The sequence below is a fragment of the Leptidea sinapis genome, chromosome 11 (genome assembly GCF_905404315.1).
Source record: "Leptidea sinapis chromosome 11, ilLepSina1.1, whole genome shotgun sequence".
NCBI classification, from domain to species: Eukaryota; Metazoa; Arthropoda; class Insecta; order Lepidoptera; family Pieridae; genus Leptidea; species Leptidea sinapis.
Genome location: NC_066275.1, coordinates 7,923,156 through 7,947,106, shown reverse-complemented (window position 1 = coordinate 7,947,106; position 23,951 = coordinate 7,923,156). Strand labels below are relative to the sequence as shown.

Here is a 23,951-nt window from a genome sequence, read left to right as displayed (position 1 = left end):
ATATAAGAGATTTGACATTTTATTTTAATTTCTCCATTTAAATTATATGTATAATTGTAACACGTTTAGCACTATGAAATAAAATTACAGATTAAATAAATTTATAAAATATATTTTTTGTTTTAATTTAATGTCACATATTCTGTAGAAGAGTAAGGATAAGGCAATGGAAATACTGGTATATATTGGCCTTGTTCGCGGACTTCTGTTACATATTGTGGTGCATGACAATCACATTGACAATTATTATTCCGTAGAATGCCCTGATTCATAACAATATGTGGTCCTCTGTTATATAGATTCTGCATTGAATTCGTATTTACAACACAAGGGAACACCTTGATTGGTTTAAAGAGCATATTTGATCCATACTGTGCTTCACTGTTTTGTAAATAAATAGGCACATATCCTGATTCGCTAGGCTTTTTAGTCAAATGCTCTTCGTAAATAGCTTGTTCTTCTTGAGATACTTTAGGTCTTGATAAATCGTGAGGCACTTCTTGGACTTTTGTATATTCTTTTTCGTTGCAATTTTTTTCTAAATGCGATGATTGCTTAAAGACTTTTTTATTGCATTTTTCATTCTTGATAGTTTGATAATTTACGTTACTTGATTCTGGCGATGTTTGTAAGCTATTCGTTAAAGCTGTGATTTCATTGTCAGTAACATCTTTAGTATCTTTGTTTACTTTGTTGCGGACAATTCTAATTTCATTTTCAACTTTTGTGATATTCGAACTGGTATCATTAATTTTTAATGGTGGTGGTACATTTAAAAATTGGTCATTAGTGGATTGCAAATGATACGCATTATGTAATGGCTTGTTTGTAGACTTGTCACTTTCAAATTTGTTATGATATTCATAAATAATTTCTCGATTTCCAAATCTCTTTTCTTTCATTCGTCTATTCTGAAACCAGATTTTGACTGCTCTTTCTGGCATATTTAAAGCGTCGGCAATGTCTTTACGATTTCCAGTTCCAATGTAGGGAAATTTTCTGAATTGATTTTCTAAATATGTTATCTGGTCGGTGGTAAACGCACTTCGATATCTCCTGGATTTGTTCCCATTACACTCTAGAAGCCCTTTTGATGAAGTTATCTGTAACAAATTTATCTGGTTTACTGCAAATCTTTCTATATGTGCATTAAAAATTTACATAAAACATTCGCAAAATAAATCAATGCAAAAACTTTTAAAAGATTGGTTAAGTTTTGATTCTTGAGAAGACTCTATAGTCTTCTCAAGAATCAAAACTTGTATAAAATGTAAAATACCTATGTATTAGTCAAAATAAAAAATAAAACAAATAGATCTTAAGTCGTGTGCGGCAGTCTTAAGCTTATGTTTTACCAATTTCATATTTGTTTTATCAGGAACCTATTTGCTATAAATGATATCGGTAATAGTACCGATAAGAGAACCGAACATTTTGTGTATTATAATATTAATCAAAAATAACATATAAACATAACCGTTTAAGTAACTATTTAATAATTTTGATTGGAATGTATTATTATCATCGTAACAAATAGTTAATATTTTTGTAATGGACATAAAAGTATCATTTTTAAATAAAAACCGTCCACCCCCAAATTCACACCTGCGCAGTAATTTTTAACATTAAAATCTGACCACTGAATCAAATTCTGACAACTATTTCATGTGTGATAAAGTGACGTACGATGAAAAATAAAGTAAAAAAAGCCTAAAATCCCTTCAAGATCGGTACAGACGTTTGGAAGTTTTGCGAGGAGATGAATGTCGTCAATGAACAGATGAATGATTTTCGATAAAGTAATAAAATTTATAAAGTTATTTTTATATAACATACAGACACGTCGAATTTATATACTGCGAACACTACTGAACTAATCGGAATAATACTTGTACCATAAGATGCGGTGTGTTTTGGCGATGGTTTTAGTTTATGATATGTGGGTGATAACTTATCCGGAACCTTTCTTTTTTTCGCAATACAAACAATTCAGTGAAGCTTATTTCATTAAATATTTTGACAGTTATTCATACAATGAGCGGTTGAGGGGTACTTAATCTATATACATTCTTCCAAATGGCAAAACAACGTTTCCCGGGTCAGCACTTGCATTTTAGTTACATTAGTTAGATATTATGTAACATAAAAGGCCTACTTTTAGTTCTAAAATTGAGAGAACAATGATATAATAATCTAAAAATAGTTTATATTTCTGTACTTACAATTTTTTTTCCATTTGTACCTCCGGTACTAACGTTTTTTCCGTTAAATGAATTAACTCCACATGCGAACTTATCCATTTCGGATAATGAACTTAATAAATTATTAATGAATTAATATCAACTGAGTCTCTGAGTGAACTAAGTGATATTCACATAATAATAACCTTTATAAGTATTTCCATTTATAAACATTTATTAATAGCTTATAAATTATGTTGATTATATTATTAACTAATTGAAGATAATTATAATGTTAACACTCAAATATTGTTATCGAGATGATTCTGTTATTAATTTTGTTATTATATTGGGATTTTTTTTAGTACTATTTAAATTATTAACTTTACCTTTTCTTAAAACAGTCATTAATGTATTTTTATTATTATAAAAAAATCGTACCATACTACGAACTGTACATTGAATATATTTTAAAAACAGTTTTTGTCTGTTTGTTCGTTTGTCAGATTGTTTGAATGTATCTCCGAACGAAATACAAAAACTATTGAATAAATTTAATTCTTGTTTTGCGTGATAATAAACAAGAGATCGGGACAACATAAAAGTTCCATGTTATCTAGATGCAGAGATAGTTTTTTTACTGCTTATAGCGTTCACATGGACGACGTCGCATGCAGCAGATATATTTATCATATACTTATATGTTATATGATATCCTATTAATATTATAAATGTGAAATTTTGTATGTCTGGATGTATGTTTGAACTTCTTTAACGCAAAAACTACGGAATGGATTTTGATGAAACTTTACAATAATATAGCTTACACACCAGAATAACACATAGGCTATTATTTATAAAACTATCGCGTGAATTATACTTTATATGGCAAAACAACGTTTGCCGGGACAGCTAGTATTAAATATATCGAGATTTCAATTTTAATTACAAATGCCATGATATTAATTATCTATGTGTCATTAATAGTCATTTACATATATTTTAATACTTTATCATATTAGGCAAGTCTTTGGATTTGCAAGATCAGATTTTTATGGAAAAGGAGCAGAAACAAGCATACATACGTGTCACCAGTTGGCATGTTATCACTAATTAATGGACATTCAAGTTTGAACATGGTGGATGAGGTTCAAACCGGGGGCACCGCGGTTAGAGTCATCGGGTAAGGTAATTAATCTTTACCTAACTGTGTACCTAACCTCTATTTTGAGCAATTCAAATTCAAATTCTAATATTTTTATTCAAAATAGGATGTGACATCACTTATTGAAAGTCAAATCTACCACCCATTCCAAAACGAATGCCTCAGACCTGAGACGAATGGGCGCAACAAACTCAGCGGGCGTTTAATTTTAAAAAATATGTTTACAAAGTCATATTGTAAACATATTTTTTATTATAACAGGGGCGGTCGCTCCATTCCACACACACTAACACAAAGTGACATACAAATCGGGAATGTAAGACGTAGCTTGTCACTCACACTAAAGTAATAAACCTGGCCTGTTTTCATCGGTTGTCTAGCAGCAAAAGGCTCTATCTAGACGTACAAGTTATCTAATATTAGTAAATACTCTTATTCGCTATGCCATTGAAAGGCAAATGATATGGCACATAATCCACATCCAACCATTGTACTCTTTTGCAATCAGACGAATACGAAATGGGTTTTCAAGGCCATGGACGGATGCTTTGCCATAAAATGAAAATGTTGGTAATAATAGTATACAATACCATTATATTATAGTTTTAATTTCACAAAAAATCACTACATATTATAAAACAAAGTCCTCCGCTGCGTCTGTCTATTTTTCTGCACCGATTTTCATGCTGTGTTCAACAATGGATAGCGTGATTCTCGATAAAAGGTTTAAAATAATTCGTTAAGTATTTGTATACATTTTTGTATATATTAACGATATTTGTTGGAGGTGTCGGAAAAAATAAGCTATCTGGGAGCTTTCAACGAAAACGCTGTTGTTATATTTCAAAGGGCTTATTACCTTTGAGATAATAATAATCAAAATAAAGTGGTAACTTTAAAGGGGTTATTTAAAAGCTTTACATAAAAACGATATTAATCTACTTATTATTATAAATTATTTCAGAAATACTTTTTTTTTCATTTTTAACTATTTAACTTTGATTTATTTGCGATGGCTTTAGACTAGGTACATTATTCCCGAATACTTAGGTATGTTTTTATATACTCATTGTTTTTCTATTGACAGAACAGCGTCTGTCGGGTCAGCTAGTTATTAATAAAAGTTTCTAAAATTTTGCAAAAGAAACAATATATCCGGCAAAATTTGATGAGCGTAAAACAGTGGTATTATAAATTATATACACAGGTTTAGGATATAACATTAGGTAGGTACTGTATTTAATAACTGTTGTTTTTAGGGTTCCGCATATGAAGTTTTGAAGTTTGTTTTCTTTTTTTTTGACTTACTTGTGTAAGCCTTTCAGTTTTTGGTATTTGAGTATTTTTGCTGCGTCACTTTGCATATATTGTAATTGAAATGATTTGTAAAACAATTAAAATGTAAATCTTGACTTAAAAGAGTGGCAATGAGTTTCTTGCTACTTCTTCTCATCAGCTCAACCCTTTACGAAGTAGCGGTAAATTCAATAAGAAACAATATTTTTATTTTTTTTTTGACATTCATAAGTGTCTTTTCCATGACCTAAGTATATAAAGTGTTTTTGAATTTTGAATTTTTTGAATTTTGAATGGTAACAAAAGTGCACCAGTTATAAATTTTTTGATACTTAACATAAACATATTGGCTAGTTAACAAGTTGTTTTAATTAAAAAACGCTCCTGATATGCTTAAAGAATGCCAAGAGCGTGCCAGCTTTTACAGTTCTCATACTGGGCTCTGCTGAAGGTTATCCAAGGAAGTTCCTTGAAAACTACTTTGGCGAACAAAATGACAAACTCTTTTGGTACTCATGGTAGCTGGGCATAACATTGTTGGAGAAACTTTTCTTAGTTCTGTTTGTTTGTATTTTTATTGTTAAAGGCAACGCCGTTTAAAGATGGGATTAAATAATATAATTTACTTAATTTTTCTTATAAATGAAACTTATATAAAATAATAATATTATTAGTATTTAATATAATACGAAAATTATTGCAGATCAAGGCCCACGATTTAGTACCTAATTCTGGCACCAGCTTACAAATTCAGCCCAAAACTAGGCATAACCTGTATTACGGTGGCAATACTAAAGTATTAAGTGTTTCTTAATATTTATAAATATATAGACAAGCTGTATTAGCTGAACAATAATAAGCAATAATAGAACATTGTTCACTAAGACAAATAAAGCGAGTCCTAAATAGGGTCTAAACTGTAGGCACGAGATGAAATCTGGGGCCACAACACATCTAAGTGGTAATAATAATAATAATAATAATTAATTAGTAATAATAAATACATTCGATTAGAATAAAACAAATTATTTTAATTTTAGCAAAATAATTACAAATATCTATTTTACAAATGCCTCATTTCGGCCGCATATTTGTATGTAGGTAATAAATGTAGTTTCAGCCTACCTGTTGAATTTGAAAATTGACCCAATATAAATTTATTACTAAATTACTAATTAATTAATTAAATTAATGAATTACTAGTTAGTAAATTAGACGAGCTGTCAATGTGCTAACATTATTAAGGATATCTTATTATGATATAGATAGTATAATTCATATGTTTCAATCATTCATTCATCATCATTTGAACGGAATTTATTTCATTTATATTCATAAAATTAAAAAATTGTAAATTATAATCAAAAAGTATATTTTATTCAAATAATTATTAAATACTAATACTAAAACAAAATATCTATTATATGTGCACGTTTTTCTATATGTGTCTATGTTTATGAAATGTGTGTAACACCTATAATTAAGCCTGCACTAAGAATCTATTATTTATTGTAATAATATTATTATTATGCTTTTGTTAATGTTTGTCTTGTTGGTGTTAAATAAAATAAAATACGATTATTTCGGTATGACAAAGATAGTATAATTAATAAAATAGTTTACTTAAAGTAAATTAATGTGTGTGCTGAAAAAGTAGTTAAGGCGTTATCCACGACCAGATTTTGAGTTTAGGGCACTCAAATTGGCAGACCAATTGTTGTGATTCACTGTCATACAATTCTACCACTTTTATTTCTAATAAAACTTATTATATCAGTTATGTTTTTTTATATTAACATAGTCAATGTGGCCCCTAATGAAAAGTATCCAGATCAAGAGAAAAAAGAATAAGTGAGGTTGTATCTAATGGTGGATACTTATAAAAAGGCAGACATGTACGACAACGTTTTTTACCGCTCTGGGATATTTTTTATGTATATGTGTAAAATAATAAATTGTCATTTAATAGTATACTTTTATTTCTATTACATATAACACACGCTCATATTATAAATCAAACCTAATTTTACTACACTAAGATTAATAAGTAAATTTATCCCATTGCTATATTTCCGCTTCAAGCTTCGTCGTTAGAATCTATGATGCGAATCCACGACAAATCCCAATTTCCATCATTGATACCAACGTTGCTGTCATCTTCAACAGTTGTAGTGGTTGGAGATGGCTCATTTTTTATTAAAAATTCGCTGAAATCGTCGTTTTCTTTACTTGTCTCCGAAGTCGCTGCTATGTCTTTCTTTGAGTAATCTTCTAATGGGATTTGACCAGAACGATTATAGTCCACCTGAGTTGGCATCGTGCCATGCATATAATATCCAGAATGACTATTAGCCATAATATTCTGCACAGGAATGGGTACTCCATTATTACCTAATACTGGCATTAGAGATACGTTTTGATCCATGTACGAATTCAAACGGTTTAATTCATTGTACGGCATGTTTTGATGATAGTTATCGTATAAATGAGGCATTCCCATCTCCGGAGATGATTCTGTAGTACTCGTCGCTTCGGATTCTTCATTACTTTCGGCCCTGTCCTTTTTATCTTTCATGCGTCTGTTTTGGAACCATATTTTTATAGTTCTTTCATTGAGTTGTAACTTTTCAGATAGCTCCAATCGACGATTGCGATCTAGGTATCTAGTCCTTGTATATTCAAGTTCTAATTCCATCATCTGTTGACTTGTAAAAGCAGTGCGAACTCTTTTTGGTTTTTTTGTGACTCCATTGCCCGTTTTTGGTGTTATCCAACTTGTTCTTGATACAGGCATCGGCCTAGTTATTGCGTTGTTGCTATTATTCCAGGCATTATTTGTAGTGGTATAAACTGGTCCAACTCTTTGACTCATCATGTTGTTGGGATAGCCCACTGTCATGAATGCTGAATTTGTATTAGTTCCATTGGGAACATTGTAGTATGACATATTGTGATTTAAAGCTTTTTGGTTCGATAAATCAATCAGTTCGTAGCTTGGTGTAGTGAAATGATTCTGATTGTTCACATTATAAGTATTTTGTTCAGGCCCAGGTTGGAGATTAAAGTTTTCATGTATTTGCCCATTGGCTATGTCGAACTGTCGCACATCTTGCCATTGTTGGACCTGAAACAATAAAAATAATAAAAAATTGGCCTAAATATCATGAAAAAATGGCGTCTGAATTTCTTTAATGCAACAAATAAATATGTCATGTTAGATGATACTAAAGTTTCTACTGCAATGTCCATACATATTAGTAGGTATATATAAATACTAGCTGACCCGACAGACGTTGTTCTGTTCATAATAAAAAAAAACTCTTGCGAGTGGAATTTCGTAGAATCCGTTCTTAGCTGACCTCTACTCGGCGAAAGGAATATTCCTACCAAATTTCAAGTCTCTATGGCTTATGGTTCCAGAGATATCGTGATGAGTGACTATATACGTGGAAATCTCATATATATATATATACATTTGCAATTATAATCCCAGTAGTGAGTAAGTGAAGGAAATCCCTTTTTAAATAACAAATTTTTAATATTTAAATATTTTCAATATTACCTGTTCAGGTTGAGTGATTTGATTGTTTTGTTCAGGACTCCATTGGTGATCCGTTGTATCACCAAAATATCCATTCCCTGGTACCGACTGACTGGTAATGGTGGATGTCACTGACATTTTATTTTAATAAATATAACTTAGGTGTACGCTTGATAATATTTTGGAACTGTTTAAGTAGTGAATACTAAACCAAGTCTAATTACAAACCATTAAAGGACAACTTTATATACACCCCTACCTTTCGCTCATTAACGATTTGTGAATCAAAACAAGGAAAGCTGAAGTGATTAGCAATGTCTATATTATTTTCTATTGTAAGTATTACTTAATAATATTAAATATATGTTTTTCATTCTTCACAAAAAGCCTATGTAGTTGCTGTGAGATTGACTGCATTAAAATCGTTTAGTTCAAGATTCTAATTTGTTTGATATCTGGTGATTGCTATTAATGGTAAAAGGATAAGCGACAGCGTACTGTCGTAGCGCCCAGTAGTCATATTCAATTCAAATTCAATTCAATTCAAATTCAAATTCAAATTCAATTCAAATTTCTTTATTTCTACCAAAGTTATGTTACATGATATAATTGACGATAAATAATCAACACCGCTCATATTTTCTTGAAATAGGAATAAATTGGAATAGCATGAACGTAGCAAACCTTTTGGTATTCATCGTTTTCAGACCAGCAGAGAACGAAGGAAAATTTTCAATATTCATTCAAAGTTAAATTGAAATAAACTTTATTCATTTAGGCTTAAATTAAGCGTTTTTGAATCGTCACTATAAATATTTATTTTAAATTACTGAATCTACCATATGGTCGGAAAAAGTAGAAGCTCGTGAGAAGAACATACAAGAAACTAAACGACCACTCTTTTTAATCAAATAGAGTATTTTACAATGTAATATATACATAACAAAGTAGTTGTAAGGTGCTGAAAATTAGTTTTAGCATTATGAATTACGACATTTGATTTATTTTTCTAATTTTATTAAAATAATTATGTGATATCAATGGGTGGGTGAGTTCTGAGGAGATTATTAATTATTTTAAGTGTATCGTTCAAACAGCGCCTTGTTAGATAATGTATCAATTCCGCAGTCTCGTTACATTTTAAGGCATCTAAGCATCTAATTGTCTTCAATTAGAGAAATCAATTAAATAAATAAATATCTAATTATAGAAAGCATAATATTAATGCTCATTAGAAGCTGCCAATCCACAACTATATACATTCGTTTTAAGTTGGTCTGTGTGATAATAACTTACGCGTGATGGTCTACATTATAAATTCTTACGTTTTTTATAAGAGGAGGACTAGCAGGCCTACGGGTCACCTGATGGTATATAAATAAAAATAAAAATAAATAAAATAAGCCTTTATTGCTGTTCACAAATATTATAAATGATACTTAACTAAATATAAACTTACTTCAAAATATATGTTAGGTTAAACAGCTTGTCTTTCGACAAAGGCCTCCTCTAAAGATTTCCACGCCTTACTGTCTTTCGCTATTTGGATCCATTTAGGCCCAGCTACTCTTTTGACTTCATCTTCCCAGCGTTTAGTTTGTCGCCCTTTTCTTCTACTACCATCTCTTGGATACCAGTCGGTTATTATTTTTGTCCATTTCTCTTGTTTTTCTCTTAACATATGTCCTATCCATCGCCTTATACTTCTAATACTTTTTATATCTTTCAATTTTACTTTATCTCTTCTTTTAACTCCGATTACGCTTCTTTCTATTTTGTTTTGACAGACATTTATTTTATTTGATAATTGTTCGGTTATGGTCCATGTCTGACAACCATATGTCAAGCAAGGTAAGATACTCGTATTATAAACCTTTCTTTTCTCTTTAATTGGCATTCCCTTATCCTTCATAACTTCACTGAAGGACCAATATCTCTTCCAAGTATTAGCTATTCTCCTATCAATTTCCTTACTCATAGTATTAGTTCCTGATGGTATATATGAGTTTGAAAATGTAAGACTTATATATTTTAAATATACAAACTCTGGAAGACCGAAGTAATATATTGGATTAATATACAAAGGCTTTATGACAACTCCTTTCTTGTGTCTATGTTTAATTTTAGAGTGCCAGATGCCCACGTACAGCCGTGAACTTTTTTGAAAAGTTTTCTCACAGAACTATATTGCAATAAAATTATAAATGCTTAGGCCTATTCAGATATTTATTGCCGACGTCTCGCAAAAATGTAAAAAAAACATCATAAATCACTTATATGACGTATTCTTGATGTGTTTAGTATATCTTGTTTGATACATTTTTGTCCATTTCTTTGTTTCGTTAAAATTTTCGTTACCTAGATTTCCGTTCTCATTCGTTTTCGCTACCTTCAAGTTCGTTCTCTCTTCTGCACGCTCGCCTCTGATGCCGGCTAAGCTAGAGTGTTTAAGCAAGTTTAATATAATAAGCATATAAGCTATGTGATAGTCAAACAATATCACTACTCAATAGGTCTTTTTCGTTTTAATGGAAAAATTTTAGGTAAGTTTCATGACGTTTCAATAATATTTTACTTTCTTTTTTCGGTTTGATTTCAATAACAAAAATTGGATATTATTTTATCATATGAAGTGATGAGAAGCTATATATTTTTGTTTTAGTAAAGCTAGCGGTCAATTTTAAGCTTATATTTTTATGACAGTATCGTGCATAACATCATGATGCGTAACAAACTTAAATAAATAAGAAATAAATATATTTAGCTTCAAACCATGGATATATTAACATACTAAAGACGAAAGGTGCAAGCCACACTTTAGCTCTTTTACATTTGTATAGACCTATAGACGACCTGTATAGCCGAGTCGTTAGCGATCCTACCTACTAAGCTAGAGGTCCCGGGTTCCAATCCCGGTAGGTGCAAGCATTTATATGATGAATATGGATGTTTGTTTCCGAGTCATGGATGTTTAAATGTATTTATGTATGTTTATATGAATTTATGTATGTTTACGTAAGTATATTGTATTAAATATATCATTGTCTTGTAACCCATAACACAGGCTATATTATATGCTTAACTCGGGGAAGATAATTTGTGTAAAAAGTGTATCAATATTATATTATCATATTATATTTGTGAATGATGATTCAACCGCGTCATAAGATAATAACAATGCATATATATAAATGAATAATTTCGCATACCTATAGAAGCTGAAGAAATGTAGGTATTGTGCAAAAAAAACTGAATCTGCTTAAGATCATTTCTTGCCTCGCACAGCTTTGTGGGATCAATTACCAGCTGCTGTTTTTTCGAACCGATACGACTTGGAGACCTTCCAGAACATCTTACCACCTTAAAGGACAGTAACGCATCTCTTGACACCTGTTGTTGCAGATGATGGTCGGTAGCCTCACCACTCTCCATCGCGTGGATCACTTATATAAAAAAAATAATAAAAAAAATACCCATAATATAAATTAATTTAGAACAAATTAGATTCAATGTTTAGTTTGCCAAGTAAATATATATATATATATATATATATATATATATATATAAATATATATATATATATATATATATATATATATATATATATATATATATATATAAAAGATTTTCACGTCACTCATCACGATATCTCTGGAACCAAAAGGCGTAGAGACTTGAAATTTGGTAGGAATATTCCTTTCGCCGAGTAGAGGTCAGCTAAGAACCGATTTTACAAAATTCCACCCGCAAGAGTTTTTTTTTTATTATGAACAGGACAACGTCTGTCGGGTCAGCTGGTTAAATATACACGGACAAGTTTACCGTTGGCCATTTGTGATTTAATATAAAGGTACAATAAAATAAATACATATATCGGAGTTTTAAGAGGAGCGCCACCTCTTGCAGTATTACTTAACGTGTTGGAGGCTGCGCAGCTTAATCTGTAGCAAGACAGTGTGTTCCATGAAACAGTACCATTTTACACTGTAACTGATACTACGTATCTGAATTGAAAGCAAGGTTCGTTTCAAAACAGTACAATATACGGACTATGTTTATATTTTTCCTCCTGTCGACTAAATTCTCTTTATTTATTTTGCTATATTAACAACAGTACTTTATTTCTCATAAATATATGTGTTCAATTTTTTGTATAAGATTATTCATTATTCAAGTGACATCATGAAATTGTATGAATTTTCCTATAGGTGGCGTAACTTACCCATCAAATGAGGCTTCAAAAGTTATGCTTTAACAGCAATCTGTGTAATTCTGACGATGCTATTTAACCCAGCGACATGAGTGACGCAGACTACTCATTTTTATATATGTATTAGCTGACCTAGCAAACGTTGTATTGCCATATTATAAAGTAATAAAAAAAAAACAATTATTTATTTAAAAAAAAATATTGTATTCGATTACCATCTTGCAACCAATAGGGCAGATCTGTGGATGGAACAGAATAATATAAAAATCGCGATACAAAACAGGGGTTGATCGTACAAACTTCAATGTTTCAATTATTTAACAATACCTATATAACGTGTACATATCGTACGCAGACAGCAATTGTTATATATTATATCTTAATGTATATAAATTACGTGACACGTTGTTTGACCTCGATGGACTCCTAAACTAAAGAACGGATTTTAATGGGGATTACTTCATTGAGTGCAGTTTGGTCCAACTTGAGAGATAGGATAGTTTAACTTTCGATTTGAGACCCATAATTATTTTTTATTTTCAATATTTGTTTTATATGGATATATTAACTATGAGAGAATTTAGTGACGCACGGTTTGACAGTTCCGCTGTGAAAGAATTTCATTATAACAACAGGAGCATCTTTTACGAAATAATTCTTGATGTTTTGAAATATTATTGGCAAATTCCTATAAAACAGTATTTTTTTTTTATCTACAGAACAACGTCTGTCGAGTCAGCTAGTATAAATATATATATTTTTGCAAATCAATACGTGGATTCTATGACCTATATGTAGCTGAGCTTTTATTGCAAACTAGCTTATGCCCACAAGTTCGTCCGCGTTCAGAAGGTAATGTGAAATGTATGAATATTTAAAAGAAAACATATCTTAATATTTATTATATCTTTACTTTCCATATCTACTATAAAATTTTGAAACATGAATCAAACCTGACTGTTGTACCTATCAGAACTAAATGGAAATCTGTTCAGCAGTTTCTGAGATATGCGCTAATAAAACAAACAGAGAAAAAAAGGAATACAAATAATTGCTGATTTGTTTATTTTCTTCCTATTTTTTAAGCATTGTACGTGACACAGTGGAATCTATATTTTTTTATAAAAAATAGGGGCTTAAAAGCTAGTGGGAGGCTCCTTTGTACAGGAAGCCGGCTAGATTATGGATACCACGACGGCGCCTATTCTGCAGTGAAGCAGTAATATGTAAACATTACTATGTTTCGGTCTGAAGGGCGCCGTTGCTAATGAAATTACTGGGCAAATGAGACTTAACATCCTATGTCTCAAGGTGACGAGCGCAATTGTAGTGCTGCTCAGAATTTTTGGGTTTTTCAAGAATCCTGACCGGCACTACATTGCAATGGGTAGGGCGTATCAATTACAATTAACCCAGGCGCAGGTGATACATATTTAATACATATATATTTTAAGGCTTGCAATCTATTTATTTTTGGAAATAATTTTAGATATTAGTTATTCATGTCCTGTTTTTATACTTTGCTTTTTTTTTTAATTGATCTATGTCTAAATTTATAATTTTTTTTTTATTTATTTATCAAATCAATCAAATCAAAGTTAGCATATTCATAGGTAAATTTTATTAAAGTTGATTATAGAAATACCATTTATTTCCAGGTATGTATTAAGTGTCTGGGTGTCAGACAATATACTAGCTAAAGAAAAACAAAACATGCAAAAGAGAAGAAAATCTTAAACGCAGATACAGCAAGATAGAAAAGGAAAGCGAATCTGTTGTTACTGTAACCGATTTTGATTGAAAGTCGTAAAAGTCAGCCACGCTTGAAGCTAGCTCATTAGTATTTTGAATATTATAATATATACTCTTTGATATTTTAAAATCGTTGCAAAATCTGACCTCTATTTTGACATCTAACCTCTATTTTGAGCTAAGCACGCACACTAACAACAAAGTGACACACAAATCGCGGGTGTAAGGCGCACGTGTTACATTATTAAACTTATTAAGATTTTATGTTATTATATAATAATTATAAAATACTAAATAACATTGAATAAAACCTACTGTAGGTAATTTAGGGTTAAAAGAGTTTTGTTTTGAACAGCCAATCAGGAACAAGCTCCTATTGGCTGTATTGACTTTAATGTACAAATTAGCTACTTTTTAGTTTTAATATATCAAAACATAACTATTTTAACCCTGAATTACATACATTAGGTTTTATTCAGTGTTTTTTAGTACTTTATGATTATTAAATAATAACGTAAAAGCTTAATAATCTAACACACGCTTAAGTAAAAACGCATAAATTATCCCAGTTCATATAAGAACTAGCCAAATCACAATTGTACTAAGCTAGAGGTCCCGGGTTCGAATCCTGGTAAGTGCAAGCATTTATATGATGAATATGGATGTTTATATCCGAATCATGGATGTTTACATGTATTTATGTATGTTTAAGTAAGTATATTGTATTAAATATATCGTTGTATTGTAACCCATAACACAGACCAGTGGGAGGCTCCTTTGCACAGGATGCCGGCTAGATTATGGGTACCACAACGGCGCCTATTTCTGTCGTGAAGCAGTAATGTGTAAGCATTACTGTGTTTCGGTCTGAAGGGCGCCGTAGCTAGTGAAATTACTGGGCAAATGAGACTTAACATCTTCTCTCAAGGTGACGAGCGCAGTTGTAGTGCCGCTCAGAATTTTTGGGGGTTTCAAGAATCCTGAGCGGCACTGCATTGTAATGGGCAGGGCGTATCAATTACCATCAGCTGAAAATACTGCTCGTCTTGTCCCTTATTTTCATAAAAAATGAAAAAGGCTATAAATGCCTCATTTGGGGCTAGATAATTTGTGTAAAAAGTGTGTCAATATTATTATTATTGGGGGCTAGACGACCCGTCTATACGCCACAATATCCTAAGTCTATGGCAACACATAATAGACATGTGGTAAATTATACCTAAATCTAAATGATCGCAGGCGCGTCACAACTCTTGATGAATGCAGAATATTTTGGCAAAGTATTTCTACAGTCGCCTATGCTTGAGTTTGCTTATATTGAATAAACGTGAGTTGAATAGGAGATTCAGGGCTGTGCGACAAATACTTATTTATATTTTGGCTTCTTTCATTTTTTTATGAAAATAAGGGACAATACATGAAGGACTTTCAGCTGATGGTAATTAATACGCCCTGTCCATTACAATGTAGTGCCACTCAAATTCATGAAAAAACCCCAAAAATTCTAAGCTGAGAACTCCGCTCGTCACCTTGAGAGATAAGAGGTTAAGTATCATTTGCCCAATCATTTCACTAGCTACGGCACCCTTCAGACCGAAACACAGAAATGTTTACACATTACTGCTTACATTTATGAAGAGCTTTTAGTACGCAGACGAACAAATCTTATATCTTTAAATGAGCAATTCTTGTATATATATATATATATATATTATTGGAATCTCGGAATCGGCTCCAACGATTTTCATAAAGTTTAGTATATAGGGGGTTTCGGGGGCGATAAATCGATCTAGCATAGTTTTAATTTAAAAAATTGTAGTTTTATCCGTGTTTTAATGAGAAACAGCTACAATAACATTAGAATACAAAGGTAAATTTCGCCACTATATACAAGACTAAAATAGCTCAATGGGACATTGGGTGATCCGAAAACCAGAAGACCCCGGTTCGAATCTACATGTCCTATTAGTTTATTTTTTATTCAAGTTTTGTATATATATTTTTTTTATATATTTTATATATATATTTTTTTCTTCTTAAAAATCCGAGCAAGGCTCGGTCGTCCGGATATTATAAAATTAAATACGCAAAAACTGTCTTCTATTAAAGACACGATCTAATTTGGACGGTAAGCAAACAAAATCTTTTAATTTACATGTATTTAATTTTTATAATCGCCAATAGTAAGTATTTCTATGTGAAAACTTCTAGATGGCTTTTTTACAATAGTTTAATATATAAATATAATCTACCTAGGTGTAAGGTTGGAAAGTAGAGTAGTAATAGAAAATAAATAAAATTATAATGGTTTTTATGGAAGAAGGACGGGCGTTCGGGTCACCTGGTGTTAAGTGATCACCGCCGCCCACATTCTCTTGCAATATCAGAGGAATCACGAGAGCATTGCTGAGCCTTAAAGAAGGTGTACGTGCTTTTTTTATGGTACCTTTACGCTGTGCTTCCCCGGGGCGTACAAATAAAAGGGGAGTCGCAGGCCAAAGGGAAAGAGGCGACTAAGGGATTTTTAGAGTAGAAGTGGGAGAGTCACGTTGCCGTCTTTTGACGTCAGCACAATCGGGCCAGCCTCGTCTGGGTTAATTACCACACTTGCACACAATACCGGCGTGAGGTAGCGGCCTAGTGCCGCTACGTTTCGCATAGGTTAGTGTCGACGCCCGAAGTTAACTTCATCAGTCGGTTTTCGAATGTTTTATTAAAAAAAACTGACTTTTTTTTTTGTACAATGTATTTGAAAATTAAATAACATAATAATTTATTTTTAGAGAAGCTTAATGACACTTTGTTTACAGTTTGATTGTCTTATTACTACCTTTGATACTATTGTCATCATCCAACTTACTGTTTACCAACCGTTCCCAACAACAAAAGGATTAAGATTAACTTTTCATACTGTTTGTTTACCATTGGGTCTGCATAAATACCCTAAGCTGTCAACAAGTTGTTTTTGTATGCATAAACTTAAGTAAACAGACCTTTCACCGGTTTCATTCTCTTTATAATAATAGGATTTAAATATACCATAACTTATTCAAAGAAATAGAATCTTTTAAGCATTAAAATAATTATTGAGGGTAGGTATAAATCTTACTTTTAAAAATTTGTTGTGTAATTTGAATTTCATGACCCTCTATAGATAAACTATAATTGGAATGTAAGTTGTGCGGTTTTATAATCAACTAGTTGACCGGACAGACTTTGTTCTGTATAATATAATAAATAAAATAATGTTTTTATATGAATTTGTCAATAATATATCACAACATCAAAAATTACTTCGTAAAATATGCACCCTGCTGTCGTAATGAAATTGTTTCACAACAGAACTGTCAAACCGTGCCTCAATAAATTCTTTCATAGAAATTATGAATGGATACATCAAAGGAAAAACATTTTTTTTTTTGTTTTTATTTAATTTAGCAGCATTTTCCTGTTTATTCACCTTTTAAACCTTCTCTGGACTTCCACAAATAATTCAAGACCAAAATTAGCCAAATGGGTCCAGCCGTTCTCGAGTTTTAGCGAGACTAACGAACAGCAATTCATTTTTATATATATAGATATAGATAGATATATAGATTATTATGTCAATTTGTATTTTATTATTCAACTTGATTGGGCTATACTACTACAATAGATAACAATAATATACATTATATAGTTATCTTTTCATTATGTTGTTAGATAGAGTCTCTGTTAAAAATCCTTACTCTCTGCCAATCAATGTTTGCAAACCGTCTATAGAATTCTGCGACACATTTTAATTCATAGCACTATTACTTTCTTATTTATGTATTAGCACTTTATTAGAATACATATTTATACATTTACAGATATAAAGTTAACATTATTAATTAAGTTAAGTTATTAATACATACACCTACAAAAGAATATTCGATTCGAATATGTATTTCGATTCACCAGTGGCAATTAGAATATTACATTTATAATTATGCTAAATTACAAAGGTCTTATTATATACTAAATGCATTACCTTTTAAGGTGAATACTCGCGATAATAATGCAAAAATATGTGTCAAATAGTTACATAAAATAAGTATAAATTATAAAATAACCAATCTATGATGTAACGAAATAAACAAAATCTACCAAACAAGTCAAAATATAGGTACTAAACAAATCAAGTGTACATAATATTAATTATTTATTTATAATAATAGTAATTTAAAGTTAGTGTTTTATAACTAAGTTAAATGAAAGTTAATGTGAAAATTAAGTTACTAGGCTTATAGTTGGTAGTTTGACTTAAAAGTATGTAAGCATTTTATTTTTTAGTAAGCCAAGAGAATTGTTGAATATATCTACATTTGAGAGTTCACCAGCTCTGAAAATTTGGGAGTTCAGTCCTAAATTTGATTGTATAAGCGGTCTGCTAAATGTTTTCATAAATCGATCATGCCATTTTTTGACGGAATATATAAAATTATTAAATATTCTGTTAACAGAATATTATAACTTAAGTATTGAATATAATTCGGTAGTGGCAACCCTAGCTCGCAGCCGTCGGAGATCATCAATCATCAGGCAAGACAATCACAACTGGCGCATCTGCCGCGTCGTTTCGACTCCCGGCTCCCAGCTAGCGCCGCGGTGCACACCGCGTTACCTACTTACCAAATATTTACTACCGCGCGTCACCTCTTTACGTGTTTACTGTCGTGTTTTTGTGATAAAGATTGATGTATTGAATATCCTTTCATTACTGCGAGTTTCACCCATTTTAACTGTATTAACGTGGAACAAAAATAAAATTATATTGACTAGCTGACCCAGCAAACGTTGTATTGCCGATATTAAAATCGCGATACAAAAGTAACTGTTGATCGTAGATGGGTGAAAATTTGAAGTTGTATGTATTTTTAATGCTGACTCATAATCAAACAAATTTAAAAAAAAATCAAAAAAATTAAAAAAAATTCGTGTGGACCACCCTTATTATTTAGGGGGATGAAAAATAGATGTTGTCCGATTCTCAGACCTACCCAATATGCACTTAAATTTTATGAGAATCGGTCAAGCCGTTTCGGAGGAGTTCAAAGTTTAACACCAAGACACGAGAATTTTATATATTAGATGAAGTTTTGCGGACTTCATAACCTAAGTATGACAACATCAAATGGGATATTTATATATTACGTATTTTTCCAATAACTAATGATAAAATGCTTGTGTATTAAATCGGTATGCATAATTAAGTAACAAGACAAATATTTCAATTATTTACATTTTAAATAATTGAAATATAAATAATACATATAAAATTGAATTGTTATGCACTTTTTGATATTTTAATGTGAGGTATGTTACATGTCAGTACATTATTCTAATAAGAGTTTATTTTTTATTGAAGAGAGGCTCACCGTACGGTATGTGATCACTCATTTGTAACACTAGAGGAATCACAAGAACTTATCGACCGTATTATCTTTAAGTTAACGTACACATTATGAATTCGAAGACCAAATACATTGGTACGTATCGAATCGAGAGCATCCTGTAGAGGCTAATCGAAGTCAATTTATTTGAGATTCGAGTGATGTTTTAGTAATTTAGTTATTCGTTTATCTTATCTTAATATATATAAATTACGTGACACGTTGTTTGGCCGCGATGGACTCCTAAACTAATGAACGGATTTTATTGGGGATTACAGCATGGAGTGCAGTTTGGTCCAATTTGAGAGATAGGATAGTTTTTATTTCGATTTGGGAGCCATAATAATTTTTATTTTCTATATTTGTTTTGTATGGATATATTTTCTATGAAAGAATTTTATGACGCACAGTTTGACAGTTCCGCTGTGAAACAATTTCATTATAACAACAGGGAGCATTTTTTACGAAATAATTCTTGATGTTTTATTATCTACAGAACAACGTCTGTCGGGGCAGCTAGTAATCCTATATTTACCAAATCGTAATATTTCAATGTATTTCCTACTAATTTAATGTACATATCATCATTGTTCCTATTTCGTTCGTATTTAATTCGCTAGGAAACAGTTTATCCAATTGCGATGAAATCTTGTCAACTTACATGCATGAAGGTGATAAGCATATTCAAAGTAATAATCAAATATTATATTTACTATAAACATGAGCCACGGTAAATCGAGGTCGTTCTTATCTTATTCAACTTCTTGCCAGTGGGAGGCTCCTTTGTACAAGATGCCGGCTAGATTATGGGTACCACAACGGAGCCTAAGCAATAATGTGTAAGCGTGACTGTGTTTCGATTTGAAGGTTGCCGTAGCTAATGAAATTACTGGGCAAATGAGACTTAACATCTTATGTCTCAAGGTGACGAGCGCAATTGTAGTGCCGCTCAGAATTTTTGGGATTTTCAAGAATCATAAGGGTAGGTAAGTATCCATTACCATCAGCTGAACGTCCTGTTCGTCTCGTCCCGTATTTTCATAAAAAAAATTCAATAAAATATCCAGATGTTTTTGATAAATAACATGCTTTGCAACAAAACATATAATTTTTATTAATATTTCACCCCTCCCACGTTACTTTTAATCCCAACGCCTCATTCTTGCAATATCGTCATAAAAAATCACTTTCCATATTTCACTAGTGGAATATTGTAACGCCAACCAGTCTTAATAAACATTTTTTTCATTCTCGTATGAAAATGACATTCAGGCGTCACGTGTGACGTTGATGAAAAAATATAAGAGCAATGACGTCATCGACTGTGAGGGCTGAGGGAATCCACTCCTGTACAATATACATGCCTTATTTATATGAGAAGTTCTGAGCATCTGGCGCATATGAACAAGAAGCTCGTGTTTTATTAGATTTTTCTATTCCAACTGTATCTGAAAACAATTGCTTGCGTGTACCTACATAGGTTGTTGGAGAATACATTTTGACGCAGTTTTATAGCATTGTTTTTCGTTGAATTCTTATTTGCAAAAAAACTATTAAATTTATTATCTATTATCGGATGAATGATTGCGCACTATAATTTTTGAGTTGTTGTATGCGATTCTTTTTCAAATCAAAATCACTTGAGGGAATTACAGTAGTGAATTTGAAAGGTTGGGCTTTAATTAGAAGAAGTTACAAGAAACTCATTGACATTCTTTTAAATATCCTTATACTTACAGCTTCATCGTTTTAAAAATAATTTCAACTACAATAAATGTAAAGTGACGCAACAAAAATACTCAAACGTCAAACGCTTAAAAGTAGATTTGAAGTACATACCTCTATTATACAGTCCTGGAAAAACCGCTTAAGGAAGATTTTTCTAAATTTAGTGAGTACATTATGAATGTTCCTTGAAAAAACGCTGGGTAAGAGAAGAATTAGGATGTAAGGATCAATTCAAACAGCTATTCAATACCATAATCATTTGCAGTACGAGCTTTAAAAAAAATTCTACGAAAGTTTGTAAAAATTTGTAAAATAAATCAGGCTGTCTAGCTATGGGTTGAGAGTTCTATCCGCACCAGTCTACATCATATGGTTTGTTTAAGTAATAAATACCAACGGCACAACGAACCATCATTCACAATTATTGATCTAGATGCTGTCTGCCTAAAATTGTAAATTTCATAGATTAAAAGCTAGCAGCAAAGTTATCCAAATCTCAATCAGCAGCAAATTATTAATGATATAACAGCGGCAGTTATCACCTACCATCATCAAAGCTTCATCCACATACGTTGATGGTCAACATAAAACTCCGGGAGGGCCAACAGAAGTGAAAACTTATTTTGTCGCGTTAGACATTTTCAGATTTTATTTATGAATGTGTTTTATTAATTATAAGAAACATTAAAATACATTTAATATTGTTTTATGAATCATCGTTAACAATTTCGACAACTCTTGTATCATCACCATTGTCATTAATATTATTATAATCTAAAATAAAAACTATATGTTCATGGTAATAATAATATATATACATTTTATTTATCTAAACGCGTTCGAGATCGGTTATATATATGTACATACATATATGCACACACTATAGCTGCGTCTCGTAACGGTGTCGCGAGTCCAGAGATTTTTTCTCATCTAAAAATATTCATTTTTTTTATGGAATAGGAGGACAAACGAGCGTACGGGTCATCTGTTGTTAAGTGATCACCGCCGCCCACAATCACTTGTAACACCAGAGGAATCACAGGAGCGTTGCCGGCCTTTAAGGAAGGTGTACGCGCTTTTTTTGAAGGTACCCATTTAGTATCGTCCCGGAAACACCGCACAAGGAAGTTAATTCCACAGCTTTGTAGTAGTTGGAAGAAAGCTCCTTGAAAACCGCACTGTGGAGGACCGCCACACATCCAGATGGTGAGGATGATATCCTAACTTGTGGCGTGTCGTGCGAAGGTGGAATTCGGCAGCAGGAATCAGGTTAAACAGCTCTTCGGAACACTCTCCGTGATAAATGCGGTAGAAGACACACAATGACGCGAAGTCTCTACGCAACGCCAAGTGATCGTGCCGTCGTACCGCGCTAAAAGAGTTTTCTCTTCAATAACTAAAACTTTTATTTCCTAACATCTTAAATATTGTAAAAAAGTATTACAAACTCAAACATTGAAACCAAAAACTATCTTCGCCAAAAAAAGTCATATATATCATCGTACACAACGCATGTTACTGTATTTTATGATCGTCTCAGTATATCTGTTGATGTAATAAAGGAGACAGGCTGAACCGCGGCTCCCGATTGCGTTTGACAAATGAGTGTCATTATTTGACAGCCCGCGATCGAGCCTTGCCCTGTTGACGTTGTGACATGCTGTTGTTTTATGTTTTATTAAAACAGGACATTTCTTGTTTAAGACTACGCCAATGCTTATACATGTTGTAAAAATTACCGAACTTTTACACGAATTAGAATAAAAAAGTGGTAGAATCGTTATTAAAATTTTGTTTAAGGTTTGTGTTTGAATGTGGTTTTTATCTGTTCTAATGAAGTAAAAGTCAAATAAACTATATTCAATTAGGCTTAAACTAAGCGCTTTGGAATTGGTATTTATTTAATATGGTGTTATACCAACTCAAATAAAATTTGAAAAACAAAATTTTATGAACGATGCGGGACTCGAACCCACGACCTCTGGCGTTCCGTGCCAGCGCTCTAACCAACTGAGCCAACCGTTCGAGTGACGTATCATCATAAAATCTTGTATGCTTTGTTCAACTCTCAGGTTGTGGCTTCATCTACAGGATCTACATTACAGTTGATAACCTGCTCAACCCCAATATTTGCATATTAGAAATTGACTTGAGATATCGCTCTGGCACTGGCACGGAACGCCAGAGGTCGTAGATTCGAGTCCCGCATCGTTCATAAATTTTGTTTTTCAAATTTCATTTGTGTATTAATCCTAGAAGTGAAGGTTATCACTTTAAAAACATAACAAATTGTTTATACCAACTCATTTAACCCATGGCATAGACAACCAACATTATATAGTTCGATTGTAGTCTCCAATTTTATACGTTTGCAGACAAAGTTGCCTTTGTTACACCGTTTAGGACGTAGTTCTATAGCATGCAGTATAAATGTCGTGCGGCATTTCCTTATAATAAAATAAACAAACAGTTACAGATATATAATAGAAACGCAACATGAATGTAAAATTACATTGATCGCCTGGATACTACCACTAAATTATGATGATACTGAGTTGCTCTTAGGACACATACGCTAAAACACACATACACACACACACACACACACACACACACACACACACACACACACACACACACACACACACACATACACACGCTCATT

General features: G+C 31.9%; 2 protein-coding genes and 1 non-coding gene across 3 annotated transcripts; all 3 read right to left on the bottom strand.

Moving 5' to 3' along the window:
* Nucleotides 1-122: 122 nt before the first annotated feature.
* LOC126966970 (uncharacterized) lies at nucleotides 123-2,300 on the bottom strand. The gene is made up of 2 exons (XM_050811289.1): nucleotides 2,223-2,300; nucleotides 123-1,103 (listed from the first exon to the last, which is right to left on the bottom strand). Exons 1-2 carry the CDS (start codon nucleotides 2,298-2,300, stop codon nucleotides 123-125), a joined length of 1,059 nt encoding a protein of 352 aa, XP_050667246.1.
* Nucleotides 2,301-6,718: 4,418 nt separating this feature from the next.
* Nucleotides 6,719-8,320, bottom strand: LOC126966969 (homeobox protein engrailed-2-B-like). Its single transcript, XM_050811288.1, has 2 exons — nucleotides 8,204-8,320; nucleotides 6,719-7,765 (listed from the first exon to the last, which is right to left on the bottom strand). Exons 1-2 carry the CDS (start codon nucleotides 8,318-8,320, stop codon nucleotides 6,719-6,721), a joined length of 1,164 nt encoding a protein of 387 aa, XP_050667245.1.
* Nucleotides 8,321-23,237: 14,917 nt separating this feature from the next.
* Nucleotides 23,238-23,311, bottom strand: Trnas-gga (transfer RNA serine (anticodon GGA)). Its single transcript has one exon. It is a non-coding gene; the product is annotated as a tRNA-Ser (tRNA).
* Between the last annotated feature and the right edge of the window lie 640 nt (nucleotides 23,312-23,951).

Excerpts from the sequence above, each read along its gene's own strand:
- LOC126966970 (XM_050811289.1), bottom strand. The coding sequence starts at position 2,300 with ATGGATAAGTTCGCATGTGGAGTTAATTCATTTAACGGAAAAAACGTT. Across the intron at positions 1,104-2,222 it reads GTACAAATGGAAAAAAAATT|ATAACTTCATCAAAAGGGCT; the intron begins GTAAGTACAGAA and ends AATTTGTTACAG.
- LOC126966969 (XM_050811288.1), bottom strand. The coding sequence starts at position 8,320 with ATGTCAGTGACATCCACCATTACCAGTCAGTCGGTACCAGGGAATGGA. Across the intron at positions 7,766-8,203 it reads AAATCACTCAACCTGAACAG|GTCCAACAATGGCAAGATGT; the intron begins GTAATATTGAAA and ends TTATTGTTTCAG.